The sequence below is a fragment of the Oncorhynchus keta genome, unplaced genomic scaffold (assembly GCF_023373465.1).
Source record: "Oncorhynchus keta strain PuntledgeMale-10-30-2019 unplaced genomic scaffold, Oket_V2 Un_contig_4398_pilon_pilon, whole genome shotgun sequence".
Lineage (NCBI taxonomy): Eukaryota > Metazoa > Chordata > Actinopteri > Salmoniformes > Salmonidae > Oncorhynchus > Oncorhynchus keta.
Genome location: NW_026287752.1, coordinates 24,929 through 47,196, shown reverse-complemented (window position 1 = coordinate 47,196; position 22,268 = coordinate 24,929). Strand labels below are relative to the sequence as shown.

Sequence of the window (22,268 nt, the reverse complement as noted above, 5' to 3'; positions counted from 1 at the left end):
CTGTAAACTCATTCCGTTCATTCTCTAGTTAGGGACACGGCCCTGTAAACTCATTCCGTTCATTCTCTAGTTAGGGACACGAACGCGGAGCGAGTCTAGTGGAGCATATACTTTAACACTATGTTAGCACAGCTTTAGCACAGGCCAACAGCCCCGAATATATAGTGGCCAGGACAGATAAAAAAGACTGTTAGACGGGGATTCTCAGAACCTTCGCCCTGTTCGTTACGTAGCCCTTCACCATCACACAATTTTCGGCGTAAGTCCAAATAACCGCATACCCAAGAACATTTAGATAGTTAAAAAACTAAAAGTGTGCACTCTGAACGACTTCGGAAGAGCAGATGAAACAGATGCTATTCTACGTTTTTGTACTGACAGCCTTACCCTAACTCCAAACACCAGGCAGCAGTCCCAGGACAGGACGGGGAATCCTTCCTTCCTCACTGAACTTTTTTGAAGGGGAGCTGAATATTCAAGGCGATGTGTGTATATAGATATATATTATTTAAGAATGATAGGTATTAATTCTAGGCATTTACATGTTTTTAAAAAATGAAGACTATTTATACAATGTTTTTTATCCATACTGTTTGTAAACAATAGCTTCTGCCCTCTTAGGGTCGACTTGACCCGCTTATTGATTAGAAAGTTAGGCCACCTATATTTATATTCAATCTGTGATTAGAAACGATCATTAGAAGCTATGACAAAAACTATGATAATAAACTATATAAACAACTATGAAGACAGGGCTGTGTGTGGGAACAATGACCTATTATTTAAGTGTGGAATATATTCTCTCTCCCCCTCTCTCTCTCTCTCTCTACCCCCCTCTCTCTCTCTCTCTACCCCCCTCTCTCTCTGTCTCTATCTCTGTCTTTCTCTCTCTCTCTCAGGCTATGAAAAAGACAAAAGATAGGACATTGACTCCTGAGTGTTGAACTTGTGCTTTTACTCTACAGCAACCCTGGTTGTTATATGACCCTGAGGGTCATCTATGAATGTTGGAGCATCTACAACTATTGAAGATGCTTTCAGGGTTTTTCAGAAATACATTTGGTTTGCAGATATGTATTATTATAAAAAATAATATAACATTATTATCATCATCTTTAATATTATTATGATACATGTGAGACATAACCTAAAATGTCAACGTAGACAACTTACAAGAATGTGTTTACCAGGCTGTGATGAAAACGCTCTAATTCAAACATGCAAGGGTATATATATGATACGATTACCCCCTTTAAAACTGTTGCTGCAATATCACTTCTCAATGTCTGTACATTTCAAGCTTTCAACAACAATAAACCAACCATCTCAATAATGTTTCTCAGACTTACACACTGTTGAGTTTCCTATTTACTAAAGAAACAACCACTAAGACAAAACACAAAGAGTTGTAATATAATCTGGAAACATGTCATTCTATACGGAAAACAGGTACATTCTGAAAGATGATGTCGATGTGATTTTTAATTCATCTCTCAATTTAGGATAATACTGTTTATTTTATACTTTACTTCAATTGTATTAATTATCATGTCTCATACCCGGCTAATACACTACAATGCAAACAGCTATGGAATTAACCCAGAACAGGTGTGTGTCTTTTTTGGATCAATGATCGATCAAGAATTCCCAATAGGCTTGTGTCACGTCCTGACCATAGTTTGCTTTGTATGTTTATAGGTTTTGTTTGGTCAGGGTGTGATCTGAGTGGGCATTCTATATTGTATGTCTAGTTTGTCTGTTTCTGTGTTTGGCCTGATATGGTCAATCAGAGGCAGGGGTTAGTCCCAAACACACCGCCCGGGCAACGAAGGAGTGGCTTCGTAAGAAGCATTTCAAGGTCCTAGCCAGTCTCCAGATCTCAACCCCATAGAAAATCTTTGAAGGGAGTTGAAAGTCCATGTTGCCCAGCAACAGCCGCAAAACATCACTGCTCTAGAGGAGATTTGCATGGAGGAATGGGCCAAAATACCAGCAACAGTGTGTGAAAACCTTGTGAAGACTTACAGAAAACGTTTCACCTCTGTCATTGCAAACAAAGGGTATATAACAAAGTATTGAGATAAACTTTTGTTATTGACCAAATACTTATTTTCCACCATAATTTGCAATAATTAATTAATTAATAAATCACTGATATCGATTAGGGGAAATCAGGTTGTAGGTTGCTGTTGAAACTAACACAACTAAACAAAACACATGGAAATGGGAGATATCTTTTGCCTCACTGGTTAGAGGACAACCTGCAGACAACCTGCAGAAGACAGTCAGCTACATTTTGGAGGGATGCGTTTCAATTATATTTCTCCAAAATTAAACTAGCAGCTCAAACACCACACGGAATCTGGGAATAATGTGTACATCACTGGTTAGAGGACAATTTGTAGACAACTGCTAGTTACATTTAAGTGATGCATTTTAATTCAAGTGGGTTGCCAACGAGGTAAGTGTAACGCAACACTTTTTTGGTTAAATAATACTCTTTCAATACAGAGCCTGGATTTTTCCCCTGATGAGGCTCATATCCACATGACACTTAAATCAACAGAACATCGTTAAAATACTCCTACTACAATGTTAAAACATTCTACATTGTGACATCATTAAAACACTCCTACTACAATGTTAAAACATTCTACATTGTGACATCATTAAAATACTCATACTACAATGTTAAAACATTCTATATTGTAACATTATTTTATTGATATCATGAAACAACTCCTTCATGTATTTTCTGGTGTTTAATCAGAGATCTTTTACCAGAGTATCTCATGTCACACTGACTACAGCTATGAGGTTTCTCTCCTGTGTGTGTTCTCTGGTGTAGAGTCAGACTGCTAGATGTAACAAAACTCTTCCCACATTGATCACAGCTATGAGGTTTCTCTCCTGTGTGTCCCCTCTGGTGTGTTTTCAGGCTGCTAGATGTTCCAAAACTCTTCCCACATTGATCACAGCTATAAGGCTTCTCTCCTGTGTGTGTTCTCTGGTGTGATTTTAAATGTTTTGATGAAACAAAACTCTTTCCACAGTCCGAGCAGTGGTAAGGTTTTTCTCCTGTGTGTATTCTCTGATGTATTTTAAGATTGCTAAAAGATGAATCTCTGCCCACAGTCAGAGCAGCAATGAGGTTTCTCTCCAGTGTGTATTCTCAGGTGTGCTATCAGGTTGCCTGAGTGAGAAAAATTCTTCCCACATTGATTACAGCTGTAAGGTTTCTCACCAGTGTGTATTCTCTGGTGTATGGTCAGACAGCTAGATGTAACAAAACTCTTCCCACAGTGATCACAGCTATAAGGTTTCTCTCCTGTGTGTGTTTTCTGGTGTATGGTCAGGTGGCTAGATGAGGTAAAACTTTTCCCACACTGATAACAGCTGTAAGGTTTCTCTCCTGTGTGTGTTCTCTGGTGTGCTTTCAGGCTGCTTGTAACACTAAAACTCTTCCCACATTGATCACAGTTATTAGGTTTCTCTCCCGTGTGGATTCTCAGATGTCTTTTAAGGTCAGCTGAAGAGGGGAATCTCTTCCCACAGTCAGAGCAGCGGTGAGGTTTCTTCCTGTGTGTCTCCGCTGGTGTTTGAGGTGTTCTGATGTGGAGAGACTCTCCTCTGTCTCTTCAGCATCATGCTGTTGTTGAGGCTCCCCAGAGGATCCACGATAGTCACGTCTCTCTCCTGTGTGAACAACAAAGTCAGACAGATGGTTAAAGGCCCACAACAGCAGAAATCCACTGTCTATATAGCCTAGAAACCTGGTTAAACCATCATTATGACATCATGGATGAATTCTAGAATATACTATATAGCCTAGAAACCTGGTTAAACTATCATTATGACATCATGGATGAATTCTAGAATATACTATATAGCCTCAAAACCTGGTTAAACTATCATTATGACATCATGGCAAGTTCTCCCACTTAAAAGATGAGAGGCCTGTAATTTTCATCATAGGTACACTTCAACCGTGACAGACAAAATGAGAGAATATACTATATAGCCTAGAAACCTGGTTAAACTATCATTATGACATCATGGATGAATTCTACAATATACTATATAGCCTAGAAACCTGGTTAAACTATCATTATGACATCATGGATGAATTCTATTTTCAGCTAAAAGGTGATGCCCAGGATGTTGTACAACAATTGATGTCTGTAAATGAAATGTTTAAATGCTTTTACAAACGTAATTGACTATTGTCTTAAGACAGTCAAGTGATCAATATAATAAATAAATAATTTAAAAGCAACTGTAGATTTCCCTTTTAAAACCACACATCAGTTCAACTGCAGAGTTTATGCCTCTGTTTTTAAGACAGTACTTACTAGTGTTTTCAGGCCCCGGTTTCCCAAAAGCTTTTCACGGCTAACTTCATCTGTAGAACCATAAGATAACTTTGGGAAACGGGGCCCAGATGTCCTCCTCCCCTTTTTCGATGTAACAGTCATCTCCCCCTCCTCCTCTTTCACTCCATAAACTGCAGCCTCTTTCTCTTCCACCTCCTCTTCTTTATTAACTGTAACATCCTCCTCCTCTTTCACTCTGAACGCGTCTTCTTCTTTCACTGAAACGTCTCTCTCTTCTTTCACTATAACAGCTTCACCCTCTACTTCTATTTTTACTGTAACAGCTTCTTCTTCCTCCTCTTCCTCTTTCACCAGAGCTTCTTTCTCCGTCCAGCAGACCTCCTCTTCTTTAGCAGGAGAGCAGCTTAGTGAACTCATGGTCGTGGATGTTAGCTAGCTAGGCTAATGCTAACTTAACAAGCCCACTAGCTGACTAATAACAACGCCGCAAATACGACATTAAAGTGGATAACTAACTAGACGACAGAAGTGTGTTTAAAAAAACTGTGTCTAATATACACTAAAGCGTCTAAAGAGCTTTATTGGTTAATCTATTTTGTCTATCAAGCTACCGAGGTGTCTGACTAACTGTTGCTGCTGTTGAAAGAAGCGTTCCGTCCACTACATTATACGTCACACCAACAGCATCGGCTTAAAGTCCCACAATGTTTTTTGCTGACTGGAGTAAAACGCAGTTGAGTAAAATATATATTACAGCGTGACGTGTAATCTAGTAGACAAGGGGCCTGTTGCACAAAAGTAGAATTAAGACATCCGGGATAAATGACTCAGCTGAGCTCAATGAAGCCAAAACATGTGCGTCCAGGCTTAATTGGTTGCACAAAGACCAAGCCAGGATGAGCAGACACGGATTCATTAAGCCAGGTGAAACCAATCCTTAAACCAGGCTCACTCAAATAGACCCCGCCACAGATCACAGATTAACTGATTTACCATGGCAACTAGAGCCGCGTACTTTTCCCCGTCGGAAGCACAAATCCTCATGGAGGCATACGAGGAGGTAAAAGATATAATTAAGAAGAAAGGCAACACCGCCACAGTGATAAAGCAAAGAGAAAAAGCGTGGCAAAGTATTGCAGACCGCCTGAATGCGTAAGTAGTGCACAATTACACACTCACCGCTCCGCTGAAACATCACAATTACAATTCAAATATTTAATTCACATCTCCAAAAACGCAGTTGTACTGTAATTATGAAACGGTTAAATTTTTAATTGAAATGCACTGCAGATATGAGTGAAATTGTGTAAAGTAAGTCCATCACACTGTATAAAGCTATGATAAATTATTATTAAAGCCTTACATTATTATTTAACGTTACTACGCTCAGTACGGTTTAATCTTAGCCGTTGTACTCTGCTTCTTATGTTGTCCACCGTTTTTTTGTGTTTCTCCTGCTTTCATTAATGTAAAGCTGCTTTGACAGAATGAAACAATTGAAAAGTGCTATATAAATAAAATTTAATTGAATAAATAGATGAGCTATAATAATAATCACTTTAATTTATATAGCGCCTTTCAAAGGACCCAAGGTCGGTTGCTCACTGCACTGCAAAAATGTCTTTCTTACTTAGTATTTTTGTCTTGTTTTCAGTAAAAAAAAATATCTAAAAAACATCTTGAATATTTTCTTGAGCAAAATTACCTAGGAAAATAAGCAAAAAATCTGCCAGTGAAACGAGAACTTTTCTAAAATTAAGTGTTTATGGAAAAAGTAAACTTATTTCAAGAGAATTTTTATTATATTGACAGATTTTTTATTTGCTTGTTTTAAGCACACATTTACTTAAAGTTTATATTTTTTGTCTAAACTATACTTATTTTGCTAGGTCATTTAGCAAATCAAGAAAATACATCTTTATTTAAGTTTTTTTTTTTTAATATTTTTACTGAAAACAAGACAAAAATACCAAGTAATTTTTTGCAGTGTGACTCCATTAAATGTGTGTGTGTGTGTGTGTGTGTGTAGATTAAACATGAACGGGCCAAAACGGACATGGCAGCAGGTCAAAATCAAATACAAGAACATTCTGCAGAATGGTATGGTCCCTGACTAATATTTAACAAAGCACAAGCATATATTGTACCCAGAAGGTGCCTGCTCACACATTGTCTGTACTGTTTTAGCAGTGAAAAAGAATACCCACAGACAAGGCACGGGTGGTGGGTCACCAAAGGCTGACCTTACCCCAGCAGAGGACATGGCCTTGGAGCTAAATAAAGGCAGGCCCGTCTTAGAGGGGATCCCTGGGGGGAAAGAGACAAGCATAGGTTCCTCCCAAGATGCCACCCGCTTCATTCAAGGTATGTCCTTCCATCTCTACATGGGATACAACCACATTCATATTGAATCAATTTGGACTGTCTGACTTTGGTTTACCTATTGCCTTGCAGTGTCTGGCAGCACTGTGTTCCTGTTAGAGCCACCAGCACAAGCACCAGACGATGCTGATCCAGTGAGTACTCCATCAAAGGCATACTGTAGGCCTGGCATGTCTTGTCTACTAGCTTCAATATGAATCCGATTAAATGTGATAGGGTGAAGGCCCCAGTGCAGCAGCAACAGCACATGATGGAGACGATGATGATGAGGAGGAGACCATCTCTCTGGCTTCCAGAAGGCATGAGGTATCATGGTAAGACTGTGAAAGTACTATTTACTCTACAATGGTGAGGAGTCCTCATCAAAATCAAAAAATCTAATTTCTTTTACAGGACCCAGATGCTATACAGTGGGAAAACCAGCCTGGCAACATAGTGCGTATTAATAAAAGGACACCACATCCTGCCAAATTCCAGCTGCGCTAATTGTATTGTGTTCTCAGAGCTCACAAGCTATCAGAAAGTTGTATGGCAACCACCTCCGGCGCCAAATAGAACTGGCAGACATAGACATTCAGTACAAGAAGAAAGATGGAAAATCTTGCACTGGAGTCCGAAATAAAAAAGAGGACAATTAGGAAACTGGACCTTGAAATAAAAAAACTTGAGAGGGAGGTGAGATATGCCTTCAATGTACACTGTATGCTAACTGTAACACAAATGTATTAATCATTATTTGTATTTCCTCCCCCAGCTCCAAGAAGATGACACAGCTCAAAATAAAAATTAGGTATATTCTCGTAAAGTCAAGTGAGCCATGACATATGAGCTCTTATTGTGAGCACACAGGACGGTGGCATCTTTCTAAGGTTTTTTTTTATTTTCCCAGCAATCAGTACAACCAAGTCATCGTTATAAGGCATCGCCCTCTTTTGCCCACCCCCCCAGCACCAGGTGTGGCCACTAGCCTATATGAAGGCCCAAAATTGTGTGTTCCTTTCTGCTCTGACAATGGCATGCCCATTCGTGCGAGATGTGGTGGATGAAGAAGCACTTGTGCTGAGGAGAGCCTTCAGGCGAGAAAGGGTCTTCAGGGACCGGTTGGACCCACTGGCCTTCCCTGACGACCATCTATATGAAAGATACAGGTTTTCTGCAGATGGCATCAGGTATCTATGCAGACTACTGGGTCCCAGGATTAAGCACCGCACTGCACGGAGCCATGCACTGAGTGTGGAGCAAATGGTTTGTGTGGCCTTGCGCTTTTTTGCTAGTGGAGCCTTCCTGTACTCAGTGGGGGATGCAGAACAGCTGAACAAGGCCACAATTTGCCGCACAATAAGGAGTGTGTGTCTGGCTATCAAAGCATTAGCAGATGTCTTCATCTCCTTCCCTGGCCACAGAAGACTCTGTGACATCAAAGAGGAGTTCTATAGGATTGCAGGTAAGAGGATCTACAAATTACAGGACAACTGTTAACACATAGTAGGATACTCATTACTTTGTGTGACAGGTTTCCCCAATGTCATTGGTGCAGTGGACTGCACACACATAAGGATAAAAGCCCCTCAGGTGCCCATGAGGCCGATTTTGTGAATAGGAAATCCTTTCACAGCATTAATGTTCAGGTGAACATAACTTTTTGATATTGTCCATTGACGAACACTCTGCATTGCCAGTGATGTGCATTGATTGGTGTAATATTCCTCATCTTATGATTTCAGATGGTCTGCAATGCTGACTGTGTGATCAGCAATGTTGTGGCAAAATGGCCTGGCTCAGTCCATGACTCCAGAATCTTTCGGGCCTCTGAAATCTATCAGTGCCTATCACAAGGTAAGCCACACAACCCCTATTTATAACCATCATGGCTGTGTCAAGAATATCACTGTGTTTATGAGGTAGTAATGATGAGATTTTGTGTTGACAGGTGAATTCTCTGGTGTGTTGCTGGGAGACAGGGGTATGGCTGCCAGCCTTTTCTCCTGACACCTTTCACAGACCCCAGGAAGCACAGCAGGCCTACAACCATGCCCATGCCAGGACCAGGGCCAGAGTTGAAATGACCTTTGGCCTCCTGAAGGCACGCTTTCACTGCCTTCACAAATTAAGGGTCAGCCCTGTTAGGGCATGTGATATTACTGTGGCTTGTGCTGTCCTCCACAATGTGGCCTGCCTGAGGAAGGAGAGGGCCCCCAGAGTGCCACCAGCCATGGACTGGGACAATCCGGCAATCTTCCCTGATGACGACAGTGGTCGGCTGCTGAGGGACCAATATGTGTTGAATTATTTTAGTTAGTATGTGTGCTTTCAATTTTGGTTAAATATGTCCTGCGGTGGCAGAGGAATTTGGTTTTTTTGGGTTCGTTTTTTTTACGAATTTGGCCTCTTATGATGTTTGTGCGGTATACTGTGTGTAATACAAGGCTGCAGGGAGGCTACTGCATCCATTCATTTGTCTGTTCAGTTGATGTGTATGGATTTGTCCTGCATTTATTTTAGTGTGCAGACATGCAGGGTGTGTTATATACAGACCTTTGAATGTGTATGTATCATTTTGTATAATATGCTTGGATTCTGTGCTTTCCATCTTGTAGAGTCACTGTGACTTCAGTTTCGAAAGGAGCTGATGGTTTACCTGCTTTGTTTTGTCCTTATTCAATAAAGGAACATAATGTTACACATTGTGTTTTTATATTCCTATGGAATGTGTATTTGTTTATATGACAGAGTACTAGGGCCACACTGAAGAAAAGGATAAAGTCATAAATTTATGAGGCTGGTTCTTTCTGCAGAAAAGCTACATATTGTTTTTACAGTTTTGATACTTATGACAATGTGATACTTAATATTCTGGCACATCAGCATGTCTTTGTTTATGAAACCATACTGAAGTACAATTTCACGAAATGCCCCGCATCTGTCATTTTAACAACTGTCCTCCTTTAAAACAACTGGTTACAATATTATGACTTGTCTTTTTTTTCCCTCTGGCCCTAATATTCTATCATTTTATATATAGTCTATGGGAAACTGTAAATTATCTAATGATAGCAACATCTAAAAATCATTTTTTATCCAAAATCATTGAAATTAATGATCACAAACGTTTAAATAATGACAGTGGGTCTAGTTATATGTGATAACAATGTATAGTGAGCAGTGAATTAACTATTGGTTTCCATTTGTGGTGACTGCTGACTGACATTAGGGATGAGATTAAATAGATCCTGGAATTTAGCCTGGTCTGGAGCAGGCTAGCTCCACAGAATAAATCTCCATGGTAATTTATACCATAACATATCCTCCTGCCCCCTATCCATCTTTAGTGCAACCGGATTACGGATCAATTGAGCCAGGATCACCAAGATATCCTGGCTTAATCCCTATCCTAGTTTTGTGCAACAGGCCCAAGGACGCTTCTTCAACAACAACAGCTAGTCAGCCACAACAGCAGCTTGATGACGTAGCATGCAAATGACATTATACGGTCAAGACTGGAGTTAAGTCCTGAATTAGGTCTTAATTGTTTAACATGTTACTCATTAAGCAGATCGACTTACATTAGCGTGTGCATACATTTTCGTACTGGTCCCTCGCGGGTATCAAACCAACAACCCTGGCGCCATGCTTTACCAACTGAGCTACACGAAACTATTATCACCTCATGTATCCTCGTGTATTCACATAATGTACATATTCACATGTAGCTATAGGTCTGCATTAAACTATTCTAACAGTATATATTCATAATGTACACATTCACATGTAGCTACACGTCTGCATAGACGAAAGTAAAGAAGTCAGACAAAACATATTTGCTCATCTTTAAATGAATAAACAATGTAGTGAATATTTTTCTAAACTGCGTTACCCATTCCAGTCAGCTGACGGCGATATGCGACCTTCCGTTGGTGACGTCATATCTAGTGGACCAACACGACACCGGAAGCTGTTTCAACAACACGGATACTGACTCATTCAACCATCTCTTTAGCCTTGTAGCCAACATACAACCGAAAACAAGCTCTTTCGACCATTTTTGTGAATATTGGTCTCGGTAGTTTTTAAACACAATCTTATTATCTACTATTTAACTTAAAGTAATTTGCTTGTTAAATGTACAAATGTGTTAATTATACCGAGTCGAGCACTAAGCTTATCGTTAATGCTAGCTAGCCCGACCATGAACTCACTGAACGACTCCCCTCCTGTTAAAGAAGAGCGGTCTGCTGGGCGGAGAAAGAAGCTCTGGGGCTGAACATTGTCCTGAAAGAAGAGAAGGATGTTACAGTAAATGGAGAAGAAGAAGCTTTCAGAATGAAAAAGGAGGAAGAGGAGGCCATCAGTATCACATTGAAAGAAGAGGATGATGTTATAGTGAAAGAAGAGACAGAACATTTTAGAGTGAAAGATGAAGAGGGGATAGAGACTGTCACAGTGGAAGAAGAGGAAGTAGAAGTTTTCAGAATGAAAAGGGAGGAAGAGGAGGCTGTCACCTTGAAAGAAGAAGAGGAGGATGTTTTGGGAGATGAAGGAGAGGAAGAGGAGACTGAAGATCTGAGTAACACCAGTAAGTACTGTCTTAAAAACACGGCCAGAAACTCTGCAGTTGTTGAACTAATGTGTGGTTTTAAAGCCAAAGGGACATTACACTGAAATGTGCTCCTCACCAGAACCCCGAATATAAGCTTGTAAACAATGCAAATGTAAACAAACACTGTATTTGACTCAAAACGTGGTTAAAACCATCGTTTTGATCTCATGGTGGGTCCTTGCATCCACAGCTCTGTCTATGAATTAGAGATGTTCCATTTGTTCAAACCCTCAGCTACTCTCCCTGTCTGTTGATTAGGACAGTGGAGATATAAAACGTTTAAGTACCAATAAGGAGTATGGTATTTATGGCTCTACCTTTCTCACTCATTATTATTCATGATTCTTTGATGATTATCCCTAATCATGTTAGCAGCCATATTAATTTACAAGTGTTCAGAAACGTATTCTATTCTTGTGTGACTCGTATGATACGATACATGATTTACTGTTCATTTCTATTGGGTACAACATCATCTGAAACACAACCAAAACAAACTGCAAATGTGATCACTTTACTGCACTTTACTGCACTTTACTGGACACTAAATAATACTGGCCATACACTTTTCTTCCTCCTTAATACTGACCTCGACCCCCCCTTCATCAAATGTATCCAACAAGTTTGCTGAGTCACAAGCTTTGATGTCGTCATTGTGATGTAGTCATTGTGATGTAGTCATTGTGATGTAGTCATTGTGATGTAGTCATTGTGATGTAGTCATTGTGATGTAGTCATTGTGATGTCGTCATTGTGATGTCGTCATTGTGATGTAGTCATTGTGATGTAGTCATTGTGATGTAGTCATTGTGATGTCGTCATTGTGATGTAGTCATTGTGATGTAGTCATTGTGATGTCGTCATTGTGATGTCGTCATTGTGATGTAGTCATTGTGATGTAGTCATTGTGATGTAGTCATTGTGATGTAGTCATTGTGATGTAGTCATTGTGATGTCGTCATTGTGATGTCGTCATTGTGATGTCGTCATTGTGATGTCGTCATTGTGATGTCGTCATTGTGATGTCGTCATTGTGATGTAGTCATTGTGATGTAGTCATTGTGATGTCGTCATTGTGATGTAGTCATTGTGATGTAGTCATTGTGATGTCGTCATTGTGATGTCGTCATTGTGATGTCGTCATTGTGATGTCGTCATTGTGATGTAGTCATTGTGATGTAGTCATTGTGATGTCGTCATTGTGATGTCGTCATTGTGATGTCGTCATTGTGATGTAGTCATTGTGATGTCGTCATTGTGATGTCGTCATTGTGATGTAGTCATTGTGATGTCGTCATTGTGATGTAGTCATTGTGATGTAGTCATTGTGATGTAGTCATTGTGATGTCGTCATTGTGATGTAGTCATTGTGATGTCGTCATTGTGATGTCGTCATTGTGATGTAGTCATTGTGATGTCGTCATTGTGATGTAGTCATTGTGATGTAGTCATTGTGATGTCGTCATTGTGATGTCGTCATTGTGATGTAGTCATTGTGATGTCGTCATTGTGATGCAGTCATTGTGATGTCGTCATTGTGATGTCGTCATTGTGATGTCGTCATTGTGATGTCGTCATTGTGTTCTAGGAATATGGGATCAGATACTTTAATACACATATAACTGAATTTTGTCCAAATACTTATGAGGCATTCAAATGTAGGGACTAGATATTTTATTTCTAAATGGTAAAACTGATATGTGTCAATATACCCTCAACTAAAAGGTGACATTCTGTTCCTTTGTCTCATATGAAACATTTGATCTCCAATCTAAAATAGTGGAGTATAGATTCACATTAAACTGTTATCTTACCTGTCTAGATAAATACGTAGTGGAGTATAGAGCCACATTAAACTGTTATCTTACCTGTCCAGATAAATACGTAGTGGAGTATAGAGCCACATTAAACTGTTATCTTACCTGTCTAGATAAATACGTAGTGGAGTATAGAGCCACATTAAACTGTTATCTTACCTGTCTAGATAAATACGTAGTGGAGTATAGAGCCACATTAAACTGTTATCTTACCTGTCCAGATAAATACGTAGTGGAGTATAGAGCCACATTAAACTGTTATCTTACCTGTCTAGATAAATACGTAGTGGAGTATAGAGCCACATTAAACTGTTATCTTACCTGTCCAGATAAATACGTAGTGGAGTATAGAGCCACATTAAACTGTTATCTTACCTGTCTAGATAAATACGTAGTGGAGTATAGAGCCACATTAAACTGTTATCTTACCTGTCCAGATAAATACGTAGTGGAGTATAGAGCCACATTAAACTGTTATCTTACCTGTCCAGATAAATACGTAGTGGAGTATAGAGCCACATTATACTGTTATCTTCCCTGTCCAGATAAATACGTAGTGGAGTATAGAGCCACATTATACTGTTATCTTCCCTGTCTAGATAAATACGTAGTGGAGTATAGAGCCACATTAAACTGTTATCTTACCTGTCCAGATAAATACGTAGTGGAGTATAGAGCCACATTAAACTGTTATCTTCCCTGTCCAGATAAATACGTAGTGGAGTATAGAGCCACATTAAACTGTTATCTTCCCTGTCTAGATAAATACGTAGTGGAGTATAGAGCCACATTAAACTGTTATCTTCCCTGTCCAGATAAATACGTAGTGGAGTATAGAGCCACATTAAACTGTTATCTTCCCTGTCTAGATAAATACGTAGTGGAGTATAGAGCCACATTAAACTGTTATCTTACCTGTCCAGATAAATACGTAGTGGAGTATAGAGCCACATTAAACTGTTATCTTACCTGTCCAGATAAATACGTAGTGGAGTATAGAGCCACATTATACTGTTATCTTCCCTGTCTAGATAAATACGTAGTGGAGTATAGAGCCACATTAAACTGTTATCTTCCCTGTCTAGATAAATATGTAGTGGAGTATAGAGCCACATTAAACTGTTATCTTCCCTGTCTAGATAAATACGTAGTGGAGTATAGAGCCACATTAAACTGTTATCTTCCCTGTCCAGATAAATACGTAGTGGAGTATAGAGCCACATTAAACTGTTATCTTCCCTGTCTAGATAAATACGTAGTGGAGTATAGAGCCACATTAAACTGTTATCTTCCCTGTCTAGATAAATACGTAGTGGAGTATAGAGCCACATTAAACTGTTATCTTCCCTGTCCAGATAAATACGTAGTGGAGTATAGAGCCACATTAAACTGTTATCTTCCCTGTCCAGATAAATACGTAGTGGAGTATAGAGCCACATTAAACTGTTATCTTACCTGTCTAGATAAATACGTAGTGGAGTATAGAGCCACATTAAACTGTTATCTTACCTGTCCAGATAAATACGTAGTGGAGTATAGAGCCACATTAAACTGTTATCTTCCCTGTCCAGATAAATACGTAGTGGAGTATAGAGCCACATTATACTGTTATCTTCCCTGTCCAGATAAATACGTAGTGGAGTATAGAGCCACATTAAACTGTTATCTTCCCTGTCTAGATAAATACGTAGTGGAGTATAGAGCCACATTAAACTGTTATCTTCCCTGTCCAGATAAATACGTAGTGGAGTATAGAGCCACATTATACTGTTATCTTACCTGTCCAGATAAATACGTAGGGTAATAGTTTAAGCCATAAAGCCCGTATACCACAGGTATGACAACCTGATCAATAATACCACAGGTATGACAACCTGATCAATAATACCACAGGAATGACAACCTGATCAATAATACCACAGGTATGACAACCTGATCAATAATACCACAGGAATGACAACCTGATCAATAATACCACAGGTATGACAACCTGATCAATAATACCACAGGAATGACAACCTGATCAATAATACCACAGGTATGACAACCTGATCAATAATACCACAGGAATGACAACCTGATCAATAATACCACAGGAATGACAACCTGATCAATAATACCACAGGTATGACAACCTGATCAATAATACCACAGGAATGACAACCTGATGAATAATACCACAGGTATGACAACCTGATCTACATGAATGCAGCTTCCACTTCATTAAAGCCGTTACCCAATCACAGGGATGGATAACTCTGGAAAGAGGAGGGCAGATTACTGGTAGGAGTTACCCAATCACAGAGATAAAATGCAAATTAATTACTTAAAAATCATACAATGTGATTTTCTGGATTTTTGTTTTAGATTCCGTCTCTCACAGTTGAAGTGTACCTATGATAAAAAATTACAGACCTCTACATGCTTTGTAAGTAGGAAAACCTTCAAAATCAGCAGTGTATCAAATACTTACATTTACATTTAAGTCATTTAGCAGACGCTCTTATCCAGAGCGACTTACAAATTGGTGCATTCACCTTATGACATCCAGTGGAACAGCCACTTTACAATAGTGCATCTAAATCTTTTAAGGGGGGTGAGAAGGATTACTTTATCCTATCCTAGGTATTCCTTAAAGAGGTGGGGTTTCAGGTGTCTCCGGAAGGTGGTGATTGACTCCGCTGTCCTGGCGTCGTGAGGGAGTGTGTTCCACCATTGGGGAGCCAGAGCAGCGAACAGTTTTGACTGGGCTGAGCGGGAACTGTACTTCCTCAGTGGTAGGGAGGCGAGCAGGCCAGAGGTGGATGAACGCAGTGCCCTTGTTTGGGTGTAGGGCCTGATCAGAGCCTGGAGGTACTGAGGTGCCGTTCCCCTCACAGCTCCGTAGGCAAGCACCATGGTCTTGTAGCGGATGCGAGCTTCAACTGGAAGCCAGTGGAGAGAGCGGAGGAGCGGGTTGACGTGAGAGAACTTGGGAAGGTTGAACACCAGACGGGCTGCGGCATTCTGGATGAGTTGTAGGGGTTTAATGGCACAGGCAGGGAGCCCAGCCAACAGCGAGTTGCAGTAATCCAGACGGGAGATGACAAGTGCCTGGATTAGGACCTGCGCCGCTTCCTGTGTGAGGCAGGGTCGTACTCTGCGGATGTTGTAGAGCATGAACCTACAGGAACGGGCCACCGCCTTGATGTTAGTTGAGAACGACAGGGTGTTGTCCAGGATCACGCCAAGGTTCTTAGCGCTCTGGGAGGAGGACACAATGGAGTTGTCAACCGTGATGGCGAGATCATGGAACGGGCAGTCCTTCCCCGGGAGGAAGAGCAGCTCCGTCTTGCCGAGGTTCAGCTTGAGGTGGTGATCCGTCATCCACACTGATATGTCTGCCAGACATGCAGAGATGCGATTCGCCACCTGGTCATCAGAAGGGGGAAAGGAGAAGATTAATTGTGTGTCGTCTGCATAGCAATGATAGGAGAGACCATGTGAGGTTATGACAGAGCCAAGTGACTTGGTGTATATACTTGTTCTCCCCACTGTATATATCATTATTTATCATTATATATCATTAAACTAAACCTAACTAGTCTAAACCTGATAGTATAACAATAGTAGTAATTATAATGTATTATATACAACACTTTTCATCACAAAGACCATCTCAGACTGCAAAAACTAACAAAACCCATGTAGAGATCTGGCTGGTCTTGGTGATGGTCTTCCACAGATTCAGATGATGTGTTGTTCAGTCAGGCAGTTCAGAAAGGCTGGGCAGTAGTTTAAAAGGAGGGGGCAACGACGTCACAGAGGGGCAGCGACGTCACAGAGAGGGGGCAGCGACGTCACAGAGAGGGGCAGCGACGTCACAGAGGGGGCAGCGACGTCACAGAGAGGGGGCAGCGACGTCACAGAGGGGCAGCGACGTCACAGAGGGGGCAGCGACGTCACAGAGGGAGCAGCGACGTCACAGAGGGGCAGCGACGTCACAGAGGGGCAGCGACGTCACAGAGGGGGCAGCGACGTCACAGAGGGGGGCAGCGACGTCACAGAGGGGGCAGCGGCACAGAGAGGGCAGCGACGTCACAGAGGGGGCAGCGACGTCACAGAGGGGGCAGCGACGTCACAGAGGGGGCAGCGACGTCACAGAGGGAGCAGCGTCACAGAGGGGCAGCGACGTCACAGAGGGGGAGCGACGTCACAGAGGGAGCAGCGACGTCACAGAGGGGCAGCGACGTCACAGAGGAGCAGCGACGTCACAGAGGGGGAGTCACAGAGGGGCAGCGATGTCACAGAGGGGGCAGCGATGTCACAGAGGGAGCAGCGACGTCACAGAGGGAGCAGCGACGTCACAGAGGGGGCAGCGACGTCACAGAGGGGAGCAGCGACGTCACAGAGGGGGCGACGTCACAGAGGGAGCAGCGACGTCACAGAGGGAGCAGCGACGTCACAGGAGGAAGCAGCGATGTCACAGAGGGAGCAGCGATGTCACAGGAGGGCAGCGATGTCACAGAGGGGGCAGCGATGTCACAGAGGGAGCAGAGATGTCACAGAGGGAGCAGCGACGTCACAGAGGGAGCAGCGACGTCACAGAGGGGGCAGCGACGTCACAGAGGGAGCAGCGACGTCACAGAGGGAGCAGCGACGTCACAGAGGGAGCAGCGACGTCACAGAGGGAGCAGCGACGTCACAGAGGGAGCAGCGACGTCACAGAGGGAGCAGCGACGTCACAGAGGGAGCAGCGACGTCACAGAGGGGGCAGCGACGTCACAGGAGGGAAGCAGCGACGTCACAGAGGGAGCAGCGATGTCACAGGAGGAAGCAGCGATGTCACAGAGGGGGCAGCGATGTCACAGAGGGAGCAGAGATGTCACAGAGGGAGCAGCGATGTCACAGAGGGGGCAGTAATGTCACAGAGGGAGCAGCGATGTCACAGTAGGAAGCAGCGATGTCACAGGAGGAAGCAGTGATGTCACAGAGGGGGCAGTGATGTCACAGAGGGGGCAGTGATGTCACAGAGGGGGCAGTGATGTCACAGAGGGGGCAGAGATGTCACAGAGGGAGCAGAGATGTCACAGAGGGGGCAGAGATGTCACAGAGGAAGCAGCAATGTCACAGAGGGGGCAGCAATGTCACAGAGGAGAACAGCGATGTCAGTTACTCAGACCGGAGCTCTTCACCAGGCTCCTCCTCTAACATGGAGCCAGTTTTATCATGTAGAAGTTTTATTCAGGTCTCTATTAAGTATTTAACTAAATAATCTGTTTGTCTTTGACAGGAGAGAGACCAGCCTCTCACTCTGACAGCGGAAAGAGTCCTTCAGGGGAACCAGACCCAGAGACACCCAAACCAGGGAGACCACACCACTGCTCCCAATGTGAAAAGAGATTTTCCAAATCAGGGGACCTAAAACGGCATGAGAGGACACACACAGGGGAGAAACCTTTCCAATGTTCCCAGTGTGGAAAGTGTTTTAACCGCTTAAGCAACCTGAAGGCGCATGAGAGGACACACACACATTATTTCCAATGTTCCCAGTGTGGGAAGCATTTTGCCTGCTTAAGCAGGCTGAAGAGGCATGAGAGGATACACACAGGGGAAAAGCCCTACCAATGTTCCCAGTGTGGAAAGCATTTTACCCGCTTAAGGAGCCTGACTACGCATGAGAGGACACACACAGGGGAAAAGCCCTACCAATGTTCCCAGTGTGGAAAGCATTTTACCCGCTTAAGGAGCCTGGAGGAGCATGAGAGGATACACACAGGGGAAAATCCTTTCCAATGTTCCCAGTGTGGAAAGCATTTTACCCGCTTAAGGAGCCTGGAGGAGCATGAAAAGATACACACAGGGGAAAAAGCCTGCTCCCTGTGTGGAAAGAGTTTTACCCGCATAGAAGAAGCATGAAAAGATACACACAGGGGAAAAGCCCTACCAATGCTCCCTGTGTGGAAAGAGTTTTACCAACTTAAGACATCTGAATAAGCATACATCTACCAGTGCTCTCAGTGTGGAAAGACATTTTCCCAGTCAGAGGACCTGAAATCACATGGGAGATTAGAGAGGCTGTGTTCTGACTTGTGTTTTTGACCTGAGAATTTAGGTTTTTGTTTATGCCAAATGAAATCATATTGTTAACATGAAATCATTAACAAAATAGACCTACTCTTTTCAAGTTTTCATCTGGAGATGATAAATACTATAAATGATAAATACTATACATTCATACGAGTATAAACCCTCTAATATTGTTCATTATATTTTTGGGATATTGCTAAATGTTAATTATTATATAGATGAATGGAGTTTTGGATTTCTTTGATTCTAACCTTAAACCTCTTGAATGTGATGTGATCTGGCTTTTCGCTAAATTAATTTGATTTGAATACACAATTTAGATATTGCACCATGTAAATTATGGAATAGATTAATAGAATGAGCATTTCTTCATTTTGAACTTTGAAACCTCTTGAATTTAGTCGTTTTGTTTCATTGAGTTAATTTGTTTACTAGTCGTCAAGATAAAGAACGATGAAAATGTGATGGCGTTTTTATAATTAATTGTGGTCCTACTGTAGCACAGTTGGTAGCGCATGGCGCTTGTAACGCCAGGGTAGTGGGTTCGATTCCCGGGACCACCCATACGTAGAATGTATGCACACATGACTGTAAGTCGCTTTGGATAAAAGCGTCTGCTAAATGGCATATATTATTATTATTATTATATTATGATATTATTATTATTATTATTATTATATTATTGTATTATTATTATTATATTATAACAACATGGATAAGTTGTTGACCTGAAAAACATGAATGTTCCCACCAATTCCACTATGTAGAAGCAGTATAGAGCTGTTTATTTTGATATTATCTGTTGACTGAATAAATCTGAATTTGCATTGAATACAGATGTGAAGTTTATTTTAAATTCTCACCAATCGATCAACAAAAACGTGTCTTTGTCAGTCTCAATATAATATTGAACTTTTGAAAGAAATGAAAAATAAAAAGTAGAATAAGGCTCCATGGTAGCTAATACATTATAATAAGGCTCCATGGTAGCTAATACATTATAATAAGGCTCCATGGTAGCTAATACATTATAATAAGGCTCCATGGTAGCTAATACATTATAATAAGGCTCCATGGTAGCTAATACATTATAATAAGGCTCCATGGTAGCTAATACATTATAATAAGGCTCCAAGTTAGCTAATACATTATAATAAGGCTCCATGGTAGCTAATACATTATCATAAGGCTCCATGGTAGCTAATACATTATCATAAGGCTCCATGGTAGCTAATACATTATAATAAGGCTCCATGGTAGCTAATACATTATAATAAGGCTCCATGGTAGCTAATACATTATAATAAGGCTCCAAGTTAGCTAATACATTATAATAAGGCTCCATGGTAGCTAATACATTATAATAAGGCTCCATGGTAGCTAATACATTATAATAAGGCTCCATGGTAGCTAATACATTATAATAAGGCTCCATGGTAGCTAATACATTATAATAAGGCTCCATGGTAGCTAATACATTATAATAAGGCTCCATGGTAGCTAATACATTATAATAAGGCTCCATGGTAGCTAATACATTAATAAGGCTCCATGGTAGCTAATACATTATAATAAGGCTCCATGGTAGCTAATACATTATAATAAGGCTCCATGGTAGCTAATACATTATAATACGGCTCCAAGTTAGCTAATACATTATAATAAGGCTCCATGGTAGCTAATACATTATAATAAGGCTCCATGGTAGCTAATACATTATAATAGAATGAGGCACCATGGTAACTAATACATTATAATAAGGCTCCAAGTTAGCTAATACATTATAATAAGGCTCCATGGTAGCTAATACATTATCATAAGGCTCCATGGTAGCTAATACATTATCATAAGGCTCCATGGTAGCTAATACATTATAATAAGGCTCCATGGTAGCTAATACATTATAATAAGGCTCCATGGTAGCTAATACATTATAATAAGGCTCCATGGTAGCTAATACATTATAATAAGGCTCCATGGTAGCTAATACATTATAATAAGGCTCCATGGTAGCTAATACATTATCATAAGGCTCCATGGTAGCTAATACATTATAATAAGGCTCCATGGTAGCTAATACATTATAATAAGGCTCCATGGTAGCTAATACATTATAATAAGGCTCCATGGTAGCTAATACATTATAATAGAATGAGGCACCATGGTAACTAATACATTATAATAGAATAAGGCTCCATGGTAGCTAATACATTATAATAGAATAAGGCACCATGGTAGCTAATACATTATAATAGAATAAGGCTCCATGGTAGCTAATACATTATAATAGAATAAGGCTCCATGGTAGCTAATACATTATAATAGAATAAGGCTCCATGGTAACTAATACATTAGAATAAGGCTCCATGGTAGCTAATACATTGTAATATAATAAGGCTCCATGGTAGCTAATACATTATAATAGAATAAGGCTCCATGGTAGCTAATACATTAGAATAGAATAAGGCTCCATGGTAGCTAATACATTATAATAGAATAAGGCTCCATGGTAACTATTACAGTAGAATAGAATAAGGCTCCATGGTAACTAATACATTAGAATAAGGCTCCATGGTAACTAATACATTAGAATAAGGCTCCATGGTAGCTAATACATTATAATAGAATAAGGCTCCATGGTAGCTAATACATTATAATAGAATAAGGCTCCATGGTAGCTAATACATTATAATAGAATAAGGCTCCATGGTAACTATTACAGTAGAATAGAATAAGGCTCCATGGTAACTAATACATTAGAATAAGGCTCCATGGTAGCTAATACATTATAATAGAATAAGGCACCATGGTAACTAATACATAGAATAGAATAAGGCTCCATGGTAGCTAATACATTATAATAGAATAAGGCTCCATGGTAGCTAATACATTATAATAAATCCAATCAAATCAAATTTATTATAATAGCTCCATGGTAGCATCAGCTGATATCTCAAAGGTAACTAATACAGAGACCCAGAATAAAACCCTCCATGGTAACAATGCATGTAAATGCACGGTGGCTAGCTAAACATTATAATAGAATAAGGCTCCAAAGCTAATACATTA

At 40.8% G+C, this 22,268-nt stretch overlaps 1 protein-coding gene and 1 pseudogene across 1 annotated transcript; one reads left to right on the top strand and one right to left on the bottom strand.

Moving 5' to 3' along the window:
* Positions 1-392: 392 nt before the first annotated feature.
* LOC127924653 (gastrula zinc finger protein XlCGF17.1-like) lies at positions 393-4,414 on the bottom strand (annotated as a pseudogene).
* A 6,392-nt stretch (positions 4,415-10,806) lies between these two features.
* On the top strand, positions 10,807-19,028 carry LOC127924666 (gastrula zinc finger protein XlCGF7.1-like). Its single transcript, XM_052509379.1, has 2 exons — positions 10,807-11,289; positions 18,403-19,028. Exons 1-2 carry the CDS (start codon positions 11,037-11,039, stop codon positions 19,026-19,028), a joined length of 879 nt encoding a protein of 292 aa, XP_052365339.1. The 5' UTR covers positions 10,807-11,036.
* The last annotated feature ends 3,240 nt before the right edge of the window (positions 19,029-22,268 follow it).